General features: G+C 36.2%; 1 protein-coding gene across 1 annotated transcript in view; it reads left to right on the top strand.

Moving 5' to 3' along the window:
• Positions 1–25706, top strand: part of TERT (telomerase reverse transcriptase) — a 48743-nt gene that overhangs the window by 5545 nt on the left and 17492 nt on the right. Inside the window, exons 3-16 of the mRNA XM_030265811.4 lie at positions 1827–2022; positions 6241–6430; positions 7733–7915; positions 9240–9401; positions 9777–9872; positions 11831–11916; positions 13754–13867; positions 15560–15631; positions 17438–17623; positions 18811–18937; positions 19224–19285; positions 21039–21163; positions 21513–21650; positions 23145–25611. Coding sequence (XP_030121671.4) covers positions 1827–2022; positions 6241–6430; positions 7733–7915; positions 9240–9401; positions 9777–9872; positions 11831–11916; positions 13754–13867; positions 15560–15631; positions 17438–17623; positions 18811–18937; positions 19224–19285; positions 21039–21163; positions 21513–21650; positions 23145–23248 — 1841 coding nt within the window. The 3' untranslated portion in view covers positions 23249–25611. The remainder of the gene's footprint in view (positions 1–1826; positions 2023–6240; positions 6431–7732; positions 7916–9239; positions 9402–9776; positions 9873–11830; positions 11917–13753; positions 13868–15559; positions 15632–17437; positions 17624–18810; positions 18938–19223; positions 19286–21038; positions 21164–21512; positions 21651–23144; positions 25612–25706) is intronic.

Raw genomic sequence — 25706 nt, 5'->3', positions numbered from 1 at the left:
GCTGTAGGATCTAGTGCTCATTTTCATTTTTCTGTGCTTCATTTCTTCATCTATACTATATGGCTTGTACTCCCTTAACTGGTACGCTTACAGTTTTTATTCTTACCTGGTATTGTACTTGGATCCTCCAGTAATGTGAGCTGAAAATGGTGTTCTTTTGTTAAAAGTTGCAATAAGTTCTGAAACTATTACAGGTTCTTTCAAGTGTAGAAGGAAAATCAAAAGTCTGATGTTTGAGAACTGATGTCAAAAGCGAGGGATGTTACACTTTCATAAGAAACTCTTAAGTCTAGCAAGCAGTATTTCTTTATTCAGAAACTGTAGTTCAAAACCACACTTTCCAAAATGCTGTAGAGTTAAAATATTTAAAAAGGCTTAACACAAACACATAAAAATATGTGTTTGATTCATAGTAATTTGGAACATCTGATCTTTGAAAAATTTGAAAAAATTATGTAATGCCCTCTTCTATGGCCATATTCCAGGCAAAGTAATATATAGGCTTATTTTAATTTTCATGGAAGTAGTCCCCATGTGCTTGATGTTTAGGCATGCTTTGAATTGCTTTGCTGCACTGTAAGTGGAGTTGTTCCTCCAAAAGTATTAGTGATTTCTGGACAATTTCCTGAATTGTAGTCATTGTTTACATCTGTTGTCAAGAACTTAGAAAAGAAATAATCTATTTCCAGGGCAGCTACCTATCAGCATCCTGATTCAATTTGCATATTACAACTGCATATTGCAACTCTTCAGTTAGAGATTTTTCCAGCAGTGAAATTTTTCCCTGATGTTAACTGGCTTCTGTTGAAATAGTACTAGTCTTTTTTTAAGTGCTGTAAATACATAAAAATGTCTCTGCCCTGGAGCACGCAAAAACTAAACAGAGTAGAAAACTGAAAGTTTATTTCCATTTTATAAATTTTACTATCAGGTCTGTTGCATCAAAATTAAGCTTTTTTTGACACATTCATGCCATAACCATGATTTGTGCTAAGTAGCTAAACTAATATTTCTGTGTAGTTTCTTTAAGAATCTTGTTGGATTTGGGCTAAATTCTACTCTTTAAGTGTAATTAGAAAAATTATTATTGGAAGTTGGCCAAAACATCGGTATTGTAGCCCAGGGTCTTATTCCCTGTTCACCCGTATTTAGACATAATTACAGATGTATGTGACTTTAAATTCAGTGGTAGTTAGGAATGCTCTGGGTTCATAATTCTTGTCGCATCTAAATGTTGGAAGTACTGATGGACTTCAGATGATTTGAATTTTTTCTTTGTTTTTCTTTGACTGCAACAATAAGTTTTATATAGGATGTCTGAAATAAAGCTTAATCCTACAATTCATAATTAATTCATTTTCATGTAATTGGGAAATCTGAATATTATTCTTATCCCCAAATCATCCCAGTTTACTTTTGTTAATTTTTACAGTATACCTATGTTATTTTCAGTCTTTTGCTTCCTTTTTTTTTTTTTTTAAGCTTTATATTTTAGTAGACTTGTTTCTTTTTAATTTACCTTTCCTTTCACAATTATCTTGCCTTTGTGCATTAAAGATCTTGTACAGTTGATGTTGGGGTAAGCAAGCAAGTAAGTCTCTGGGCTACTGTGGCATGTATTTATGCTTTAAGCTTGGGTCAGTTGCATTATTTAACGCCCTGAAATTTTGGATTGTCATCTGTGTAATTGTACATACCTTTTTTCTTTCTCATGACCTCAATCTAGGGCAAGAATGTTATCCAAGTTTTTTGTTTGTGTGTTCTGTTTCTTTACTTGTGCTAAGAGTTGATAGTTACTATAACTACCTTTGAATTATTTATTGAAGGTGATCACTTTGTTCCTGCCGATGAACATTGTTTCCGTGAAGAACTTTTGGCCAAATTCCTATACTGGCTGATGGGTACCTATGTTGTTGAGTTGCTCAGATCATTTTTCTATATCACCGAGACCATGTTCCAGAAAAACATGCTCTTCTACTACCGAAAGTTTATTTGGGGCAAGTTACAGAACATTGGAATTAGGTAACACTAGAAAACTAATTAAACTTTAATGGCTATGTAGAAATCATGTGTTTTGTAGTGTATATTTCTGCTTTAATTTATTGCCCACTTATCTTCATTTTATTTGCTTCATTTCCCAGAGGAAAATTAAACCTGTGATTGTAGCATGCACAGTTTGTAATTTCGGAAATATTTTGTGTGAGAAAATGAATTCAGATTTAGTCTTCTTTATTAGAAGAGAAATCTTTGCAATAATAAAAACCAGTATGAAGAGGATTTTGTTATAAGTGCAGTTTTTATACCTTTTAACAATGAGTAAAGCATAGTGATAGAATCCCAAAGTAACCTTGTGAAAGTTCATTTTTAAAATACTCTAATTTCCTTCAGCTATTTTAATTTAGAAAAAGAAAAAACAAGGCTCTTCTGAAATGCTGTAATACTCTTCATAAAAATCAGACAGTAGCCTAATGGGTTTAAGGGTTTTGTTTTTAAGATTAAGGGTTTTAGAAGCCACAGCTCCTTTTTTAGTATGGATGTAATTCCATGCTGGATTTTTTGGTCTTAAAATTGTATGCTTGTATGTAAGTTAGAGCAGTATTTAAGATAAAATTTTAAACAATTAAGTGAGAAAATAGGAAAGGGAATTTTAATGAACAGTGTTGTGCACCTATCTCCTTAGTTCACATCTTTCAGATTTTCATTATAAATTACTGGTGTCTGAGAGAGCTTTGGAACTGTGAAAAACTAGCATACTTAATGTCTTGTGTTTTAATTGCTGTTTTGTAATGGTGAACCTTTGCTTTTGCTCTGATCTTTTGGTCCAAAATGTTATATGTGTGATTTTTCCCCTCCTATTGCATCACTCCCTGATTGCAGCATGGAGATCTCCAGTGCCACTCTTTGCATTTGTCTTTGCACTTAATGCGGTCTTGATCTTGTTTGCAGTTGTAGCACAGAAAATGCACTTTGAATAGCAGTAGAATGTAATTTTCAGTCCCACACATTCTATTTGTCTTGTTTTCAAGACTAACAGCTGTAGTGTTGCAATTAGTGTTTTATGCGGTTTCAGTGTACTTAAAGACTATTTTTTGGCACAAAATACAATCAAGTACTGATTTTTACATAGTAGAGATACAATAAAAATAATAGAAGTAGTAAATAATAGATTTTTTTGTGGGGTTTGTGATTAAAAGAAAACAAATAACTTAGGATTTAGCTCTTTTGTTTGTGTTCCCAGTTTCCCAGAAAGCTCAATGTGTAAGGTGCTTTGAACTCAAAAGACTTTAATCTAGGGTCTTGTTTCTTCTGATTTCCTTCCCACATATTTCCTTACCATGCAGGAAGCCCCTTCTCACCTTTTGCTTGGAAGGTCTCTAAATTGCAGATTGTTGGAAGCTGGAGAAACATCCCAAGGAAATGCTGCTGCGTGCTTGCCAAAGGCGTGTTCTGAGAACAGGATGTTTGCTTTTAGCTACAGGAATCATAATTTATAAGGACTCATTCCAGCAGCTGCAGTTAAGCTTCACTGACAGGGCTTTCAGCGCTGCTCTTTCAAGTGTGATGTGTTACACGAGGTCTGCCACGAGTCCATCTTCCTGCATTCATACAGGTGGCCAGCTGTCAACTTCACAGAGGAGGAAAGAAATTGGGATACAGGTATTAGAGATACACGGGTACAGGTGTTTAGGACAGTCTTGGCCATTTTGAGGCTGTTCAAACACTTCAAACACCTTTCTGCTCTTAGCCAGCCAGGCACTGCTGGTGAAGTAGTGCCAAAGGCTGTTGAGCTGCTTCCATCTTCTCTGGAGGAAGAGTGTCTGGTGACCTCAGTTGTTGCCCTAATGGATGTTCTGTGGTTGTTTTGGTTCTCCTCAGCTGGAGCTGCTCAAGGCAGTTGCTCTGAACTGGTTTGTAGGAAGGCATTGGTAGCCACTGATTCCTGTTGAGGTCTTCTGCATCCTCCTTTGGAGGAAGGAAATGGATGGAACAGGCTGGACTGAGTGGACCTGGATCTTTCTTGTGAGCTTACCTTTGCATTGACTGCATTGTCATTAGGGAGTAAATCCTCATGTTGAAGGACTGTCCTTTTGAGTAGATCATCCTGGGCAGAATCCCACTCAAGGGATGTGGGGCAGGGTTCTGAGAGGGGCTCTGGATCTGTATATTAGCCTTGCTGTACTGGGAGAGATCAGACTGTGCTGTCATTGTACACAGACAATTTTGTATTAATTTTTGAAGCTATATCAAACTTAGGTCCCCAGATTAAAAGCAGAATTTGCTAAGAAAAATTCAGTATTTTGTGATACAGTTGCTTCAAGTTAAATAGCCTGTAGAATGTAAAGTTGTGTGTTAAAAATAATGAACACAGTGTTTTGGTGAGAACACCTGTTTTCCTAAAGCTCATGACGTCCCTGCACTTGCCACACACAGTGGCTGCTGAGGATTAAAACACTGCAGAAATTCTGAATCTTCCCCATCAGACTGAAGTGAGATGTCAAAAGACAGCAGGACCATCTAGTCAAGTTCCTTCAAGTTTCAGTGCTTAACAGTGTTGTGAGTGCCAGTGAGAGCAGCATGCTTCAGTGGCTGTTAGATTAGTGCACATTCAAAATCACTAGCACTGCTATAAATGCCATGAAATAAGCAGTGAATGTTGCTGCAGGCAAAATGGCATCCAGTTCTCCAGCTGGCCAGAGGGAGTAGCAAAGATCTGCCAATAACTGGCCTTTGTCTTCACTTTCAAAGGAAGCCATATTTTTTAATATAGTGATAGAGGTTCATTGGGGTTTTTTCCCTTCCAGTCTTGAATGTGAGCTGTAAAGGGATGGAAATTTGATCATTAAGTTTTTTCTCTTGAACTGGTGTTACTTGTTTTATCCTGATTATCTGTCTAATAGTATAGTAGATGTGTTCAGCAAAGAATGTAATTCTATAAAGAGCAGTGATCCCTCACTGTGGAAAAGCAACCATTTCTCCTTTCCTCTGGGCAGCATCTGTACCAGGAATTTAATTTGAAAATTTGGATATTAATCCTCAAAACTCTCTTCAGTAGGTCAACTCGCTGGCCCTGAATGCTGCTATACCTTCTAGGTGTCGTGCACTGTATCCTTCAGATGCCAAGAGTCTCAAGCTGCTGGATCATGAGCTTGTATTTGAGTTGTATAGGCATACAAAAGAAGTATTTGTGTGCCTCTCTTACCTGCATTCTTGGCTTCTCCGGTATCTCCTAGAGCATCTTCACCATGTTTCCATCATTCACCTACTGCCTTTTGTAATAGCCTGGCCTCCTTTTGCTAAACCAGCCTGTTGGATTGTGTGGGATGTAAAAAGTCTTCATGCAATAGATTGATGTCTTTTTTGAGGACTTGAATTCCGTCCCTTACTTACCAGGGTAATATCATAACCATTAGTCTGTAGGGCACATTTTGTCCATCTGAACAATATAAGCAGTGCAGAAAATTTATCCAGATCTTTTATGTTGCAGGTAGGGTACTTCAAATCTGCATCTTAAGTGGAAACAAGAGTTTTTGCTCCACCATCATCTTCCTGATTCATTGTATGGAAAAGTACTGATTTTGATTTTTTTCATGGAACTGTAAATCCTGAGGGGGGGCTCTGAAAGGAAAACACATATCCCATTAAGATGAACTTGGGAAGCCCAGAACCTGTGACTTAGACGCCTTTGGTTCTTCATTATTTTCTGCTGTTTGCTTCAACTGACATCTGCTCGTCAGAGTCCTGGATACCTAAAGCCCCTATGTTGTCTGTGTATCCCAGTACCTAATAAGTGGTAGATCCCCTAACTCTTGGGAGTAGAACAGCCATTACAGTTTGTATGTTCTTCCCAGGAGCTCTCTTAGAGTAGTTTTTGGAAGGTTCTTTTCAACTTTGTTAATGCCTTTTAAACTTCTGAAACTTTGAGCAATATCCAGCTTCTTGTTTCTTACATAAAACGTATTTCATAATGTTCATATGTATTCCACTAATCTGTACTTAAATTTTGTTTTAAGAGGGGTTTTTATTTACATCAAGCAGAAATATGTTGTCTCTTATCATACTACATTGTCATTAAGATACTGTGATACTGTTCTGAAATTCAAAATTTCATGTCCCTTTCTGTAGAGGTTAATATTTGTATTATCTTAGAAAAATATTTGGCTTTAGTTATCATAAATACACTAAATGTTTTAGTTTTCTCCCTTTCCTATTGCTTACACTAAGTGTATATTTGTATTTTAGAAACCATTTTGTCAAAGTACAGCTACGGCCGCTGTCTTCAGAGGAGATTGAAACGATCCGTCAAAAAAAATTTGTTCCCGTGGCTTTGAAGCTCCGGTTTATTCCGAAACCAAATGGGTTGAGACCCATAGTAAAAGTGAGCGGTGTTGTTGAACCACAAGCACTCAGCAAGGAAAGCAGAGAAAAGAAGGTTTTTATTTACTTCATTGTTTTATGTGCATTTGACGTAGGTAACTAAAAATGGAGTAAGAATTCTGGTTACATAAAACTAGTTTTAACATGGTGAACTGTAACGTTCTGATCAAAATAGCTGAATGGGTCTGTTGCAGCTTAGCTTCCCTTCCAGTGCTTAATTACCACAAGTCTCTGGTTCCAGGATCACAAACTTCTGTTGGCAAACCTACCTTAAGCAAATTAAATGAGCCCAATAGAATAACGTGGCTTGTAAAGTAATCCCATTTTTTTCTATATGGGTGAGTCTGGCCTGTTGGGATTTGCCTCTTAATACTGATGATGTGTGTTGATCTGTGAAGTTGCCTGTGGAGCCAGTGAGCAGTGGTGACCTGGGTTTGTTACAGTAGAGGGTGTAAGGAAGGGCAAGGAAGCTGGAGCAAGCACAGTAGAGAGATAGAAAGGAAGCTGAGAGTGATTGCAGTGTGGGAACACACACACAGTGCACGGAAAAATCTATTTAACAGGGCAGTTAGCCAGAAGGAATAGTGGCAGCCCACTTGCACTGTCTTGCAGGGCTGGATTAATTGCTTTTCCTTAAGGCTGAGTCTTCACAAGATAGAATGTTCCCCAAATGGGTGGGGTGTCAACAGCTTCATAGCACTAACTATTCAGACCATGTGATCCCAGATCAGGTGAAAAGAGCATCAGCTAAGAGCAGTTCTGAGCTGTGGAGTGTTATTTCCATAATATTCCACATTATGGTGTTTACAGAGCTAATCAACCTGCATGACTTCAGTGCTGCTCTGATGTACTTGACTATCCTGCAACTGAGTTAAATCTTTGCTCAGCTGCTGGAATAAAGTACCTCGAGAGACCCAGCTGATGGTGCAGCTGGAGTTAGCTAAAATCTCAGAGCACACCTTCTCTTTGCTGTTCTTGTTGCTGTAATTATCTCCAGCAAAAAGAATGAATGGTTATTTAAGGTTATTTTCAGATCAGTGGTGGTTTTATTTGCTGGCATTCATCTGTTTATCACTGTAACTATTGCACCTTGATTTCCAAGAGTTCAAGTATAGGAAAAAAACAATTTTCCATAAGATTTAACTGTAACAAAAAAAAAAATCTCTGAGACTGTTTTGTCACTTTGAAGTAGTTACTGTGGTGATACTCAGGCTTTCTGAAACCTTCAGTTGAACAAAATAATAATAGTAAATACATAATTTTAATCTCAAACTTCATTTAAATTTGTAATCTTTGTACTGCAATGAATTTAATGTGTTTCAGCATAATTTAAGGTGATTCTCTTTGGTCTCTTTAGATGAATCATTACAACACTCAACTAAAAAATCTGTTTAGTGTGTTAAATTATGAACGGACCATAAACACCAGTTTTATAGGCTCTTCTGTGTTTGGGAAAGATGATATCTACAAGACATGGAAGCAGTTTGTTATAAAGATTCTTGAATCTGGTGGTGAAATTCCTCATTTCTACTGTGTAAAGGTATGTATTTTTAATTACATATTCAAACTAGCTTTTCAAAATCAGCTTGTGCAGATACTTTTATAGCTGCTTTTATAGCTGTAATCTGACCGCATGATTTTTTTTCTAAATAAAATTTTATGCGTACCTTAAGACTCTGGTTAGTTTTTTTGATGGGAGTGGTCGATTGCTTTTTGTGGATGGGCGTCCCTGCAGTAGAGCTTCTTTTACTTGGGTGTTTTTCTGTCCATCTTTCTGTTGTGCAGGAGCTCCTGCTTCTACACATGTGCTGAATTTTTTGCAGTTACATGTAGCTGGGTATAAAAGTGGGAGAAAGATAGAAGTTCAGATAGCCTTTTGAGTCATATGAAAACCAGAAAAGATGTTTTATGTGCATTTGAATAAATTCAGTGTCTCTTAAAAAAAAGTGTCTCTTCTATCTCAGTATCATTAGTTTTTTGTTGAAAATGAACACATGACTTCTGGTTGGTGTCTTTCCAAAAAGTTTCTTCTCCCACTTGGAAAAAAATCAGTGCTTGTTGTAGCCCATTATTTAAAGAAGTTTGTGCTTCATCTTCACACTTTTGACAGTTCTGTCTAGCAGGCAACATTTTGTTTGAATTCAGTTCATAGCTTTGAATTGGGGCAATATATACAAAAATATGTAAATTACAAAGATTTGTGTGTATTGTAGAGGAGCTATGTTCTCATCTCTCAAATGTTGCTTGTCATCCTGCTCTTAAATAACTTTAATAATTTTTCAAAATTTCATCATCGTTCTAGCCAAAAGGTTGTGTTATTTACATAATTTGTCTTATAATCCCTAAGATTGTTGCTTCTACAAAAAGTTTTCTGTTTTTACTAGGTCAAGTAAAGCAGAGGTAGGTTTCCAATGTGAAAAGGAAAGGAAGGGAAGGGTAAAATATGTAGGTTTGCATCTTTCCAGAGGTCTAAGATGTCATCTCCATGGCATTATGGTGAGGCGAGTTTCTTAAAATACTTAAACATAAAAATACCAGTTATTAACTTAAATGATTGGGAGTTTAGTGTTAGTTTTAAGGTTGCATGTGGTATAATCTTCTCTTAATAATAAGAATTGTGTTAAAACTGATGATTTGGATATTCCTTTCTAAGGGAATTACTCAATAAGTGGGTAAAGGTCTTTCAGATAAGCAGCAAGTTCTTATTTTGTCAGAAATTTGGCCTGACTGATGCAGTAATTTTACTCCCATGTGATCTCTCCTTCAGCCTTGCTTACATACTACAGCAATACTTCTTCTATACTACCACAATGTTTACAGCAATATTGCTGAATATGTAGTGGAAGATATTTCTTCTGTTTCAGGCTGATGTGTCCAGGGCTTATGATACCATTCCTCACAATAAACTTGTGGAAGTGATTTCGCGGGTCCTGAAGCCGGAGAAGAGAACTGTGTACTGCATACGGCGCTACGCTGTGATTATGATTACCCCAAGTGGAAGAGCCAAGAGGCTCTATAGGAGACATGTATGATTTCCTGATTTCTCCTCTCTGATTTCTTTGTAAGCATACTTTGGTCCAAGGAAAGTTTTTCTTTTATAGCTTTCTTTAGCCACCATTTGAAGTGGTCAAGTACTTAATAAACACCTTTTTAATGCTGTTAGATATTTTCCAGGGGTAGAAAAGCTTGTTTTTAGTCCATACCTTTTAAAGTTTTTACTCACTCATAGTAAAAATAAAGATAAATGTGTTGTGGAAATAGAGATTTGTTTGTGAGACATTTTATTTTAATGGTAGAAGAATTGTTGTATTAAAATAATGCAATAAGGCTGGTTCCCTCCAGTTATTGAATTTTTTATTCCTTTTGTCATTTGTTTCTTTACAATTTAAACAATTACACAGGTTTCTACTTTCAAGGACTTTATGCCAGACATGAAGCAGTTTGTGTCCCAGCTTCAGGAGAATGCCTCATTGCAAAATGCAATAGTGGTTGAACAGGTGAGTATTGTGAGGCTTCTTTTCAACTGAAAAAAGAAAGCTGCAGAAGAATTAGAGGAAGATGGGGATTTTTACTTGTATGTACATATTATGTGGTACCATTACTTCTCATCTAGTTAACCAACACCTTCTTTCTTCTGTAGAAAGACTTTTGTCATCTCTTCTTTGATGTTTGTAACAGGCTCTGAGTGTTCAGTGGAGGAGTGCACCAGGCAAGAAATCTGACTAAAAGTCCTTCTAGACTTCTCCCAGATTTTCTCATTATTTTATCAAACTTTTATTTTAACCAGTGTTTTCTTTTTCATTTCTTAATTTCATTGTTTCTTGCAACAGTCCTCAAATGAAAAATTAATTATCTAGTAAAAGCAGACGTCAACACTTCCTATCTCCAAAACATAACAGAAGTAGGAATGAGTAAAAGGTATTGTACACCAAGTAACTAAGGATGTGGCATCTTGACTTGCAAACTGCACAGCTTTTTTTTTTTTGTTTTTTTGCTTTAAGATCTTATTTTTCTTCTAATTAACAGTTTTAAAAGCTGATTTTAAGGATTGCCTGTCAAGAGTGATGAGAATGAACTCTTCTGTAGGGGGAGTTAAGTACAAAGCAAACAAGATCAACTCTTAAGTTTTTGTGGTTTTTTTAAGACATTTCATGCTTTCAGTGAATTTTAACTTTACTCCAACTGATGCTTTGTTGCAAAAAGCCAGCGTCCTTCTGCTTTCATTCTTGTGATACAAGTGTTTGTTCTCAAGAATTTCTTCTGTGCAAGCAGCATGACAAAGGCATAGAAGTAGGTGATAGGCTCAGAGAGGTTCTTCATACATTTCCTTGCTTGGAGTCATGGTGTTCCATAACAACCTATAAGATTTCCTGAGCATCCAATAAGCAGACAGGTATGTTCTTCCAGGCTAGTAATTCCTCTTCAAATTTTTCTTCTCTAAACCTGGCAGTGGAAAATGACAAAGTTGGCAAAAGGTGATTTCTGATATGCAGGTGAAATGATCTTGTGTATCTGTGGACATAGAAGTAGAATGTATGGTGTGGCTGGTGTACAATTCCAGGATTCTACAAAAATAGAAAGTTTAATGAGTACCTGGATGAAAATGGAAATTATTTGGATCTCTGATATCTAAGTTCATTTTGTTATCTTTTTCAAACTGATTTAGAGAACTATGTTAGATAATGCATGAGCAGCATCATTCTGTTTAAAAATATTTTATTTTTGAGAACAATTGTCATTATTTTAAAAGAACAAAGTGCTTTGAGAAAAGTGGCATGTCAGGCTGGGTGTCTGTACCACTGGTACATCACCTTATCTTTTCAATGCAAGTAATTGTGATCTTGCATGCCTCTCAAAAGCTGGGTGTGTTTGCCTGCTGTCTAATCTATGCAAATAGTAAGTCATTTTATTTTAATTTGAGTTAAGTAATTGTAAGGGTATTTAAATTGTTGTAAATGGATTTTTTTATCTTATAATTTTTAACAAAAAGTTCCAAAAAAACTGGGTGGACAGCAATGCATAGAAATGTTCATAATACCTGAAGAAGTGTGTGTTTTGCAGCAGAATGGGCAAGTGAGTGTGTCAAGACTTTGGGAATCATAAAGATTGGGATGCACAGAAATTGTCCTACAGAATAGAAATTGGCCAAAAGAGCAGGGTCTTATATCTTGTAATAATCCAGTATATTACGCCATCACTTACAGTGGGTTTAGATGTTATATTGGATTTCTCCTAACACAAAACAAAAAATAAAAAAAAAAATATACAAAAATTAACTTGTTGGATGTGAGCAGCTTTTTAGTATGTATGTTCAGATCTTGGGTTTAGGGTTTGTCTTTTCACTTACATAGGGATTTGAGCTGCTACAGTCTACTATTTTAAAAATTTCTGTATATCTTCAAAGTTACAGTGTATCATTCATTTCAAACCGTGTTTTGTTTTGTCACATTTCTAGAGCTTAACTTTCTATGAGACAAGTTCCAGCCTGTTTAATTTTTTCCTTCAAATGATACATAACATCATTCTGGAGATTAGGAACAGGTAAGAAAGCAATTAGTTATTATTTTATAGTATGCTTTGTTTGTTTGTTTCCTGTTAAGAGGATACCTTTAATTTGATGTGGGGACTTTTGAAAAGCTGTCTTTTAAAGATTTTTTTAATTTCATATTAGTGAGAAATTTGTGTATCAGTTTAAGCTCCAAAAAAGCATGAAGAATTTGGAGTCAACTTTGTCCTTAATAAAATTTCTCTTCCCTACCTGGATGATATTAACTATTTATAATGCATTATTCCATAGAATATGGAATAACCTTCATAATGTGTATTATTCCATAGCATATGGAATAACCTTCATTTAAAACTGCAAGTTTAATTCAAAAGGAATATACTTTAAAGTGGTGGGATCCATAGTGGCGAGCAAAAGCAGGAGTAACATCCAAGCAATCATGCAAAAGCCTTGTTAGTCGTTTCTGAAGTGCAATGGTTTTGGTCTTTGGCAAGTTGCAGTAGGAAATAAAAGACAGTAGCAATAGGAATTTAAATTATTGGCAACTCCAAAATTAAGAATCGGATGTTACAGAAAGTAGTAATGCAGATTTCTTCTTGTGTTGGTAGAGATACTGACTTGGTACTTAGATTTTGCCTCTAGGTGGCAAATGTGTACCACGTCTAAAAAATGAAGTACTTACATGATCATTGTTTGTAAATTCAGAGTGATTTATGTTAAGAGTGATAGCCTCTTACTTTGGAAATAAAATACCTTTGTTTTAGAATATTTATTTTAAAGTCTCACAGGATTGAGAGAGAGTGGGAAATGCTCTCAAGGAGTCACATAGAAGCATGTTTATATTTTTTTCTATCATTGATGCTTACACTCCCTTTGGCAGGATCATAAGAATGCTCTTGCGGCATACTTTAATAATGACTAACCAATATAAGTATGTTTCATGGAATTTTAATGGCTTCAGAGAAAGCATACCCTGACAAAACAAGCTTCACACTTTCAAATTCAGTAACAACTTGACTGAAAAAATACTGTTTGTCCTGAAATGAATTTAGCCCTTTTAAGCAGCTTCTTCTTTTTGTCCAAAAAACTCCCCATATGTTTAGTAAATAAATGGACTCTCTTTCTCATAAAAAAATTACAGTTAGTCAACTTTAACTTGATGTTTTGAGAAAAAATGCTAATTATTGAGCTGAGGACCTCTAAGCAGTCTTCTAATACCATTTGATACATGTAACAAAAGTCTGTAAGTAAATAAAATTACTGCCAGGAGCGTTTTCAGATGACTGAAAATACAGGTAGGATCAGTGCTCAAAAGTAGCACATGGTCTGAATTTATTCTCTTCACCTTCACCAAGTCATTCATGTCGTAGTGGTGAAGTGGACATTATAGTATCTCACTGCTTCAAGGAAGTGTTGTGAAAATATTTCTCTTGGGTTTTGTGAGCCATACCCATTTGGTTGATGCCGGCATAGAAAATTCTTCCAGTGCACGTGGTTTTGTGTAAAAACACTGCTCTTGAAACTGTCACAGTAAGCTGTAACAAAGAATTAAACTTCAATGAAGGATGTATCTGCAGCAGAAGGAGGTGTTATGGTTTGAAATCAGTTATACAATTTCTTTCATTTAGTGGCAGTTGTCTCCTGGAGTTCGTTAATATGAAAGGAGTATGTGTGTTAGTGGGGTTTTTTTCCACTGTTAAAGCTTCTAGATCTCTATGTATGTTCTTAGAAGAAAAACAAAAAAAAAAAAAATTAAGGCTAGCTGGCAAACACATAGCATATTTCTTATGTTATAATTGGAAAAAATATTTAACAGCTATTGTGATCTTGTTACATGTTTTGATTTTTTGGTTTTCTTTTATTCTTTGATAGGTACTACTTGCAGTGCTGTGGAATTCCACAGGGCTCCATTTTGTCAACCTTACTTTGCAGCTTATTCTATGGAGATATGGAAAACAAATGGCTCTCTGGAATAAAGCAGGATGGGTAGGGATGTTTTTGTTCTGTGCTCTGTTACAGTAATTCATAATACGTAGTGTGTATGTGTTAGTTATTTTCTCTGACATTTAGTTTTGAATTTCAAGGATTTCCAACTTCATTAGGAGTGTGGTGTACACAAACATCTCTGTAGCTTCAGTGAAATTGTGGTTGTTTTTTGGGACAATTTCCCCATTGCAAGATTGAGAAGAAAATGCAGAGAAGGCTTTCCTGTATATTTGGTAGGAGATTTATTCTTAGAAAGGGCACCATATTTAGGGATGCTGTAAGGAGTCTTACAAGCTGCTCTTGTACTTCTGAGAAGTTTATGCTTCACTCATTCCCACATCATCTGTGGTCTTTTCACCTCAGGCAAGACGAGATGTTTGTTAAATACTTTCTGATACTGATACTCCAGGCTTCTGCCTGAGGGCTTTCTGATCCACTGTTGGTAAATCTTAATATTTTATCAAGGTCAGAGCTTTATGACAGATTTTTATGGGCTTGTTTGAAGCCCTGTGTGATTTTTGGTAAATCTTCTGAGTCTTTGCGCCCTGTACATGCTCACTCCTTAGGAGATTGACAGAAAGCTAGCCTGATAAAAACTTTACCTCCTTATTAGCTGTTTACCTCCTTTTACCTTTGTATGAACAGATCCCCAACTGAATCCTGGATTAGGGTATTTAGTCATGAGCTGGACCCTGAAAATTGACATCTCCCTTCATTGCTGTGAATTCTTCCCCCATAAAAAAGAAAAAAGAGCTGTGGGAATGCTCCAGATAAGTGCATCTGCCTGGTGCCTCTTCTTGGGAGGCTTGCTGGGTGTCAGAATTTTAAACATTTCCCTACAAAAGTAGTACTTACAGGCTTGAGGATGCTCTGATGTGAGTCTGAAAAACTTTGCTTTCAAAGGATGTTTAGAAAATGGAAATTAAGAAACTGATTCAGAAGAATGCACTCTTTAATGTAGCAGCTGTTGTTATGTAGAGAAGAGTTTAGAATGTTAAGTGTCTGTTGAACGATCTTGATAATTAATTTGTTATTTAAGTCAGAAGAATAAGGTGGTTATTGACTTGGCTTGGCCAAGGTGTAGCGCTCTGTTCATAGTGATGGCAGTACTCTTGCTTTGAAGGTGAGATTATACATCATCATATCCAGAGCTACTTCTCTGTGATCTGCTAGGCAGGATTTACCAGAAAAATATGGGCATGCTTCAGGTCTGAATTCCATTAGAAAATTTCAGCCTTTGCAGTGGTAGATGGTATTCTGGTTTACATACAAACTATAGCGTCATAAACAAGTTATTATGTGGTAGACGAGAGAGTTGGAGCCCATCAAGACTCGTCTTGTGTACCTCGTCCCTTGTCTTGTCAAGAAAAATACCGCAGATTCTCCCTTAGAAAAGTGTAATGTCCTGTACCGAGGGAAGCCATTGTGGAGTAGTTTGTGTGTTGTAAATTCCTTCATGTTTCATCTAGCCAGTCTCATTGCTTTTTTTATTTTGTTTATTTTTTTCATTTATGTTTAGGAAAGAAGCAAAACTGAGAATTTCTTAATGAGTCTCAATTTGGAGTTCATGTTAGCCTCTACTATCTTGTGAATTAAAATAGGCAGATATGTTGTTGCTCTGAAGTGTATGAAAAAGACTTTGAAAGGATTATGTATTAAAAAAATCTAACATTGGTTTCTTCTTGATTACAGAGTCCTAATACGTCTTATTGATGATTTTTTACTGTTTACACCACATTTAATGAAGGCAAGAACTTTTCTAAGGTATGCTGTTAGAGACATAGTCTGAAAAGTAGTAGGCATTATTACCTATTATATAATTCTTTTACGTCTTCATGCACATAGGTGTATTTGTTTTATGAGTTAACAATCAAGGGCTATTTTGGAGTCCTTGGTAGTAGCCTGGGCTTGGGAAGAATCCTAAAACTGCATTCTTGATAGCCAGTTAACAATCTGTTGCAGTTCACATAGTGGGCAGTTCCTGCTTAAGCTTGAATTGGGTACCTACCTACTAAGCTTGGTGGAGCTTCAAGCAAAAATTAGTATTGCAGCCTAACCAAGGCAGCTGACAGTTGTCTTTGAAAACTATTTTCCCTCAAATTTTTAAAGACGTCTTATTTACATTCTCAAAATACTTTTATTGGGAACTCATGCTGCTGATTTCTGTTCCCCGGGAAAGAATGCAGCTCTGGTCTGATGCAATATTGCTTAGAATTTTCTGGTCTTTAACATTTCATGACAAGTATCTGAAGATACCAATAGCATAGTAGTATGCAGATCACACTGACTTTTTAAAACAGTAATTCTTCATTGTGCTTCAGAACTACCTTTTCTCTAAAATCTAAATCCCAGAAGCTCCTGGTTACTGTGGATAGGAGTGTACAGTCAGTTCTAGGGGGATTTTGCTGATGCCAAAATCAATTTAAAGGATCCAAAGGACAGATCTTGAAGAAATGCTTGGCATCTGCAGTGTAGTCAGTTGCATCATGCTTTTCAGTAGTCACAAAGATGCAGCTCTGTTGTGAGCTTGAAAGGTGATGGAGCAACCATTAAGTACAGTTACAGTTTGAAGTATAAATTGTATGAAATAGTGGTAGTGTATTTTGAAGACTTCATTTGTCCTCATTTCCTTATCAGAACAGAAGGAAATTTCTTTTTCTGTGGGATCTGTGGGTTTACAGATAGACTAACAGTGAGGGCTTCAAGCTATTAATATCTTATAACATCTTTTCAGCACAATGTCACTTGAGTAGCAGTACAGATATTGTCCTTCTTGCCCTTTGAAGTTGTCTGTATCTTTGTTCTATATCCACTTCTGTATCAGCTGTGTTGATTTTCTGTAGAGAATTAGCCTTTTCTGTGAGAGGTTTCCAGAACTGTTTACAGATCAGATCCTATGAGCTCTCTGTCACAAATGGAGTAGAACCAGTTTTTCCTAATGTAGCATTAGAACTGGGAGACTCAATAAATTAGTTTTGAGGAGACAGCATTAAGACTATGACTCCCCAATAAGAAGAGCCTAGCTCTTCCTCTCTTCAAAAGGATGAAGCCTGCGCATAAGTACATTGCCAAGTAAGATGAACTGCTTCTTGTCCATGGCACTGCTGATCCAGTATGTAGCAAGTAATCAGCAGGCATTCTGGCAGTGAAAACATTCTTAGGGAAAATGTTTCCCTTCAAAACTTTTCATCAGATAAGTGAGGTTCCTGTTATGTGGATTCTCCTTGGTTTTGTTAACTTTCAAAAACAGTAACTTGCCATCTTTTTCCAGTGATTTTTATTTCAGAGGTTTCTGTTCATACAGCTTGTCTCAAGTGTTGCATGGCTGATTTAACCTGCAAATTTTTTTTTCCATTATCCTCAAGTTTATTTATTTTATGTATTTATTTACATCTAATGTCTTCTCTTTCTTTATTTCTAGCTGTGTTCCTTAACCTAAAGAGTTGGCTGTGGTTCCCTGCATTCTTTAATTTCTGCCTTTTTGTTCAAGATCTTCTGTCTTGCAGCATGGTGCCAGTTTTTGTCTGCTTTGCTGGGGGGGCTTAGCCTAACTGTTTATATCTGTTTTAGGACTCTAACAACAGGTATTCCTGAGTACGGCCTTTTAATAAACCCAAATAAGACAGTGGTGAATTTTCCTGTTGATGATATCCCAGGATGTTCCAAATTTAAACAGCTGCCAGATTGTCGTTTGATCCCATGGTGTGGTTTGTTATTAGATATAAAAACACTTGAGGTTTACTGCGATTACTCCAGGTAAATAGAGTTGTGCACTCCAGTGTCAGCTTTACAATATCTCATACATAGTGGGAGAAGCACAAGGGTGTGTTGGGAAGGGTGTAGTTGAATTAATTGCAAAATAGATTGGGATTAATTTGGTATAGGCTAGAGGGACTAGCAAACCTTTCAACATTGGAGGTGTCCCCTCTGGTACACTTCACATGCGAAGGAATGTGTGGGGAAGGGAACTTCCCTTTAAACTAGCAGCCTTGACCATTTACACAAAACAGTCTGAAGTGGCATAGAACCCCAGACAGGATAATAATGTATCCTACTGAAAAGTTCTGTAGACTCTGTACCTGAGCTAAGAGAGGTGGCATTAGATATTTGCTAAAGATCAAAAAGAAAGAGTTGTTTAAACTCAAGGATAATATTGCTTCACTAGCTTCATTATTGACCATTTTTGGTATAAACTGCCCTTAAGCATTTAAGTGGAAAATTAGGAGGTTTTCCACCAATAGGGTGGTGAAGTTCCTCAGTAGTCTTCCTAAACAGAAAAGCTGGGTCACTTTAGGAAAGGAATTTATATTACATGGTTTCCAAACTCAACAGCCAAAGAGATTTGTTCACTAGCTGAGTTCTTGAAAGAAACAGTTTATGTTGAAAAGGGTTTTGATGCTACTGGTCTGGGAGACACCTAGTCAGAATCATAAAATCAGAGAATTGTTTATGTTGGAAAAGACCTTTAAGATCAAGTCTAACCATTAACCCAGCACTGCCAAGCCCACCACAGTGTTTTGATGAGCTTAAGTAGCTCAAACATCAGGGTGGTTCCAGAAGCTATGGTGGCTTCAAGCCTAAGCTCCTGCATTGCATGGATCGTATCGATAAGACGATTGTCACTGGAGTAATTAATAATGTTCTGGCTAGACAATGTGTTTAAGAAATACATTTAGTTAGTTTTTAAGGTTATTGATTTAGCTTTTTTGTGCAGGCTGAATTTTTCAGCCCTGAGGTATTGAAGTCAGCATTTAGCTAATACCCTTAATACCACAGGGACTAGTCTCAACATTGAATTTAATTATGGTCACCTTTTAGCTACTGGCTCATTGATTAGCAGGAAATTTCTGTAACATGGGAAGTTAAATGAGGCTTGCTTTACAGAATTTAATTTAGTCTGTTAGCCCATGGAGTTTAACTGCTTTTTTTGCTTTTTTTTCTAGTTACACCTGTACTTCTATCAGATCAAGTCTTTCCTTCAATTCAAGTGTAACAGCTGGGAAAAACATGAAATACAAACTGAGTGCAGTCCTCAAACTGAAATGTCATAGTTTATTTCTTGATTTACAGGTAGAAATATGAAAATTGATGTTTGGCAGTATTGTGATTAGTGATGAAGAGTGTTAAAACTGCTTTGAGTCCTAACATAAAAATTTATTTTGAGAGGAAATCCAAATAATCTAGAAATGTTGACATCAAATAAGATGTAGAGTTCCAGAAGTGATCCTTCACAACACTGTTAACTTAGTTGCATAAAATAAATATTAAGTTTAGCATAAAACGTTTTTTGCCTAGATCTTCAAGAAAACTTATGACATTATATTATTCTTATAGCTCTGTTTCTGTTCTGTTCTAGATCAACAGCCTTAGAACAGTTCTCATTAACATCTACAAGATATTTTTACTCCAGGCTTACAGGTGGGTCACTGTCTTCTGAAGTGTCAGTATTTTGTTACTCTTTCTTGACACATGGAGGAGCTATGAATCAGAAAAAAAGTGTGCCATGTAGGTATGCAGTGTGTGTATATATATGTATATGTGTGTATGATGTGTGCAGTAGTAAATATCAGTAGTAGGTCAAGTTATTCTTGTTTCAACACTGTTCTTAAGTAATACTGTTAGGTTTAGAATACAAGAATATATTTAATGTGTGTGTTTAAGTGATACTTCACCAAATGGATTCTCAGTGTCTTGGTTTTGACAGCTGACCTCAAGATAACCAGTCTGTTTTGATTCAGGAGTATGATAAGAAGCCTTATTAACCATTCTATATTTAGATCAGTTAAATATTAGGCAGTTTATATTTAGAACTTTGTATCTGTTAAAGTCATATAGAACTTTGACCAGTATATCATTAGGTAAAGGGAGATTTCATTCTACCAGGTTAATTGTAGTTTCTTATTGCTGTTAACATTTTAGTTGCTCTTTAGCTGGTAATATCTTGGCATTTGTGATTTTGGCTTGACCATTAGAGGAAGTGAATGCTTTAAACAAAGATAAGGGAAAGAAATCAAAACTGATAAGCAAGTTGGAAGAAAATACTGAGCTATGTACGTTGAAGTAATTGGGTTTTTATTTATTTTAACACAAAAATGTGCAAGAAGTTCTTCACTATTCACAGAAACCAGATGTTGGTCTTTTGCTATGGTCACACTTGTTACAAAGGGACATTTTAGTTTTGTTCTTAAATTCATCTTGGTCCACATTTAAGCTGTATTCTTTGTCCAAGAAGTGTAATTTGGTTTGTCTAGTATAGCACTGATGTGTCCAGCTCTTAAACTTTTGGCTTGTGGGTGATTTAAGGTTTTTTTCTGATAGATATGATCACTTAGTTACTTCTGTTTGATTTTATGGTAACATTCCAACAGTGGCCTTTATATGTTGTTTAAAAGATTATCCATCATGATACCTGTATATCAGGTTAATTTAGCCAAAGACCTGTAATGCAGCATGGTACTTAGGTCCATCCTTTATATATAGAAAATGTCACCATTTTTTAAGTGATTGCTGGGTTAATTTAATAAACAAGTATATGCATTGTTGATTAATTAAAAATCAATGTTGTAATTGGCTATATTTGGCATAAGCAGGATTATAATGCCAGAGTATGAAGGCTAAAAAAAAAAGTAAGTTGTTTCAAAATACTTTCAAACAGGTGTAAGGAAGCATACAATACAAATAGCATCTAAAGAGTTGACATCCAAATAGGCAAAGGAGTGAGTGTCCTGGTGTGTGAAATCATTTGGAAGTCTGTTTTCCTGCATATCGAAACAAAATTTATTGTGGGGTTTTGCTTTGTTTTTTCTTCCTCTCACACTGTCTCATGTGAGTGTTCTCTGGTGTCATAGTCTGTGATATGGAATTGGTGACAATGGGTAGTTTAGTTTTCCCGGCACGTAACACAGTTATGCTGTCCTCAGAGGAGAAGTCTGTTTCCAAGGCAGACAGCTTCAAGGTATTCTTTCAGCATAAAATTTAAAAACAAGCATCATTTATGTCTGACATTCCAGGAATGTGTATATATGAGAGGGGGTCTCATGCAGTGATAGTGCTGATACAACTGAAGACTCTTGTGTGCATTTAAATGTTGTATAGTGCCTAAGCTATGTAGTCGTATATTCACTTGAAATTGCAAACGACTTTTTATTAAATAGACTGTTTTTGTGAACAGATTCCATGCCTGTGTTCTCCAACTTCCATTCAACCAGCAAGTTAGAAAAAATCCTCATTTCTTCCTAAGGATTATCTCTCAGACTGCATCATGCTGCTATGCTATCCTGAAAACAATAAATGCAGGTATAGGATGTTATTAGCAATGAAGTAGTGGGTTTGGATTTGTTTGGAGTTTTTTTAGACAAATAGAACATCTTGAATGTGCAGTCCAATGGTGTAATTTTGGGATAAAAATCAGGAATTAATATTGTGAAGTGCATAATAAGAATCACAGTGCATTTTTCTTCTGAAACTCAGTTTTCTGAAGACTGTGTTTCAGACACTAGTTTCTTATTTTTCTGCTGATGCACGAGACTTCACTGACTGCACAGGTTTCTAGTAAAATCCTGGGGTGATTTTATAGAATGAGAGGAGAATCCAAACATACTTCTTAATACTCATAATTTTCAGTAACATTATTTTCTTTCTCTAGGGATTGCTGAAGGTAACAAAGGTTTATCTGGCATATTCCCTATTCAGGTAGCAGAATGGCTCTGCTACCATGCCTTCACTGTCAAACTGTTAAATCACAAAGCTGTTTACAAATGTCTGCTTACATCCTTAAAAGTCTGTAAGTATTCAGCTATTTTTACAGCTTTTTCTATGGTTCATTAAACTTAGCAACTAATGGATTTTTGATGATTTCTAACTCTAAAATGTTGCTCTGAGATGTACATTAACAATCTTTCTGATTTTATTCAAATTTATAAGTAGGCAGATTAAAATGTTTTCCAGCACTGCATTTTCTAAAGCCTTATTCTCACAGGACAGGTGATGCTTGGCACTCAGTAAGCTTGATAGTTTTCTATGCAGTTACAAGTTAGTTTTGTTTGCCCTGCACCAGAGCTAGCCCTGGGCAATGTTACTGTAATCAGAACGTCATCTTGCAGAGGAGGTTACTCTGTTACTGAAGGTCTACTGAAGGTAGAGAGGTAAGCATTATGTAGAGATGTCAGAGCTAATTCTAAACATGGTATTTTAAGTTTTGTCTTCTAGAAATGAGGTAGCATGTGTGGATGTCAGTAGTCATGACAGGGAAGTCACTGCTTTCAGGTGGGATCCTGTGAAGTTTGCTCAGTATGTCTACATGCTGCAGGAGTCTGTAGCACAGAGATAAACAAGGCTGGTAAAAGCCCGTGTGTTGACTTTACAGCTGCAATTTCTGTTGTCATTTTGGAGTTTGTATTGGCTATGTAAAACTTATTACCTCTGTAAGATTATGTTATTGACAGGAATTGATATAAATGTGATTTTCTCTTGTGTCCCTGCATATGCCTTTCTATTACTCCCCATGGGAATAGAAATCAAGCTCATAGGTTTTGGGGGAAGGAGGTTCTTCCCACTATTCCCAAACCTATTAAATATCAACATCAGGGGCTTGTAGTGAGTTATCATTCTTCAGAGTTAAGTATTTAAAACGCAGTTATTGTTTAACATCTCTCCTGTTATTACCAGTGGGGAAAGGAGCAAGAGTCTTTCCTTATCATGATAAGATATAAATACATCATCTGTCTCCTTTCCAGATACAGGGCAAATGTTTATTGAGTACTTCTGGCTTTCTGCATCATTTACAATTTTGCTGACTCTGTTTAGTGACAGACTTAAACAGTTGCTAGGATTTTACATGTTCTTCCTAATCTCTAAAAAGTCCTTTTTGCTGTCTGTGTTTCTATTGATGTGACATTCCGTCTTTCAGAGTAACAGAAGGCCTTATTCGGTGGGTAAAGTTGCTGAACAAATGGGCTTCTACTTTCAAAATTCAGTGAAGTTCTCAAATCTGAAAAAAAAACCCCACAAAACCAGAAAATCAAGGAGCAAATTTATTCTACTTTCTTTGTTAGTATTTTCACGTACAATTTTGAATATTTTTATTTGTTAGCCTGATTTTAGTATGGAAGAAGAGTAGTGTATTTTATTATAGCTTTTTTTATCCCCATATTCCAGATGTTTCAGTTTTTTAGGTGGTTTTAGCTAGTATTGATTTCATTGCTTCATTAGCATTTTCCCTAGACCAGCATTAATAGTTATTTGCAGTTGTAATTAATTGTTTCCGATATTTTGGTAGGTAAGAGGAAGCTAATCAGGAAGATCCCAGAGGATACTGTGGCACTACTGCAGGCAGTGACAGAACCATCACTTTGTCAAGATTTCAAAGCTATCCTGGACTAACTGATTGGGGTTTATTTCATAATTTTCCCAGGTTTGAAAATAAACACTGTGTCTTTAAGTGACTTCTCTATAGTTTCGTTTGCTAGAGTGGGCCAAAAGCAAGTTACCCAGAAGTTTTATGTGTCTGTTTCTTAGATACCCTACATAAAGAGCTGACAGTTTTGTTAATACCTTCCTGTTTGGGTTTTTGTTTGTAGGGATTTTATTTTTTTGTAAATTCACAGGCTGTTTGATTATGTTCCATGATTCTTATCTTCTTGATGAAGGAATCATTAAACTATGTTTTGTACAAAATTATTAATTTGTTTCAATGAGTTGTCTTGAAGAGCTGATTTTTACTTCTCTGTGTTGCAGACTATTTTGTAATAAATTGGCTGGTTAATTGCAATAACACATTTGTTTCCACTGCCTTTATTTTATAGTAATCTTTAATATACTAATTTATGACACAAAAAGCACAGGGCAAATGCATTTCATGGCAAGATGCAGAGGCTAGAAATTTTATGCTTTGCAGATGACAAAAATATATGCCAAAATTTCACTGTCCAAGCTGATTATGTTTGATGTATGTTTTATTTATTTGAATACTTAGTGATATTTTTAATACAGTGTTGTACAGAATGATGCTGGTGCATTTATACCTACAAAACAAAAGTTCTTGATTAGATAATATACCAAGTATATTGCTTTTCTATTTGCATATATTTGGCTCTCCAAAGCCAAGTATTTTACCAGGACATATAGTGGTAGAAAAAGGGAGAATGGCTTTAAAGTGGGAGTTGGTTTACATTCAGTATAAGGAAGAAATTCTTTATTGTGATGTTGACTTGCTGAAAGAGGTTGCCCAGAGAAGTCATGGCAGCCTCATCCCTGTCAAATCCCCACCACACAGGGACTGGTAGTTGAATTGCAGTATTGCAGTCTGTTCAGTAACATCATAACTCAGTTCAAAATGTACAGTCAGTCATACAGGTTTGGGTTTTTTCTGTCTTTGAAGTGGCACTCTTAAAATACATTTTTAGAAAGTCACAGAGCAATTGTTCCTACTAGAGATGAAGACCAACACTCCTGCTCTTCAGCCAGCAGCTCAAACATTTAAACACCCCCATGCCCCTCAGTGGTCTAAGTGATACTGGATGAGGGAGCACTATCAGGGACAAAACTGCATATGAGAGGTCTGGTAGTGCAGAAAGCTTTATTTTATGGGATCATGTGGCAGGAAGAGAAAGCAAGATGCTCCAACATGAAGAAAGGAGGGAATTTTAACTTCCCTAATGGCTTGGATTAGCCCATCTTTCTCTGTGAGAATATAAACTTGTGATGTGGTCTGAGCTGAAGGTGTTATTTTATAAAAATGAATACAGGGTAATGCTTGCAATTCTTTGAGCTGATGTTTGCCTTTCCCAACAATTACTGGCTGAGTCATCAGTTTTAAAGAGTAGCTGTTGGTAAACAGATACAAATACAATGTAGAAATCACAAGAGAAGATTGTATTAAAAATATCCTTCCCCCAAAAAGACAAGTGAAAGTAAAGTAAAACTGGTATGTGTTTTAGCAAGTGGAGAATTTGGAGATTTGAAGAAGAGCTGGCAGTCTGCACTGGCAACTTGAAGTTGCTGCTATGGCTTATGATAATGGAAAGAAAATACTATATTTGTATAGTATTTGAGTATATGTGTATAGTATATAGAGGGTATATGTGTAAGGAATAGATTAACCATGGCAGAGACATACAGTTTTTGCTCTAAAAATAGATGTTTATAATGTTGGAAAGGTAGAAATATTCCATACAGCTATTCTGGCACAGAACTGTTCTAAAAGAAATAGTGTGATCCATTGTGGTGGTAAAATATATTCTACTTAATTGGTAGCAAAGCAGTGCGTTAAACAGCAACTGCTGACAGGAAACGTTTGGGTAGAGTGAATAACTTGAATCTAGAAATATTAAAGGAATTACCTGAGGAGCATTCTGAATCTGTAATGTGGATTTTCAACAATCATTGTACAGCTGGGAAAATTTCAAAATCTTTGAGAGCTGTGGTGAAGGTTAAGGTCTCAGTATTTAAGAGAAGGTAAGTAGAGGGATCGAGAGCTAAACCACTGAACGTAACTCTCTGCGCAACCTGCGCTGCAAGTGTTGCAAACCACTCAGGAAGTTGAGCTTGCTGGAGGGTTTAAATGGGGAAGGGGAGAAATAGGGCTTCACATTTGTTTTTAGTGTGTCTACAGAGATGTAAGGAAGGAATTTGACAGAAGCCTCTCTAGGGGAGATCACAGTATCTTGGATGCATCCATCAAACAAGTTCTTCTCTCCACTGTTTCCTTTTGGGAAGGAAACATGGACTGGGAATCTCTGGTTGAGGTAGGTATCAAATTTCACAATGCAGGAAACTGCCTGTGTTCCAGAAGGATTGTGCTTTTCTTTCTGCATCTGTTTTCAGTTAATTGTATTATGTT

The sequence above is a fragment of the Taeniopygia guttata genome, chromosome 2 (assembly GCF_048771995.1).
Source record: "Taeniopygia guttata chromosome 2, bTaeGut7.mat, whole genome shotgun sequence".
NCBI classification, from domain to species: Eukaryota; Metazoa; Chordata; class Aves; order Passeriformes; family Estrildidae; genus Taeniopygia; species Taeniopygia guttata.
The sequence above is the reverse complement of the archived record's forward strand: the minus strand, read 5'-3'. Positions and strand labels throughout refer to the sequence as shown.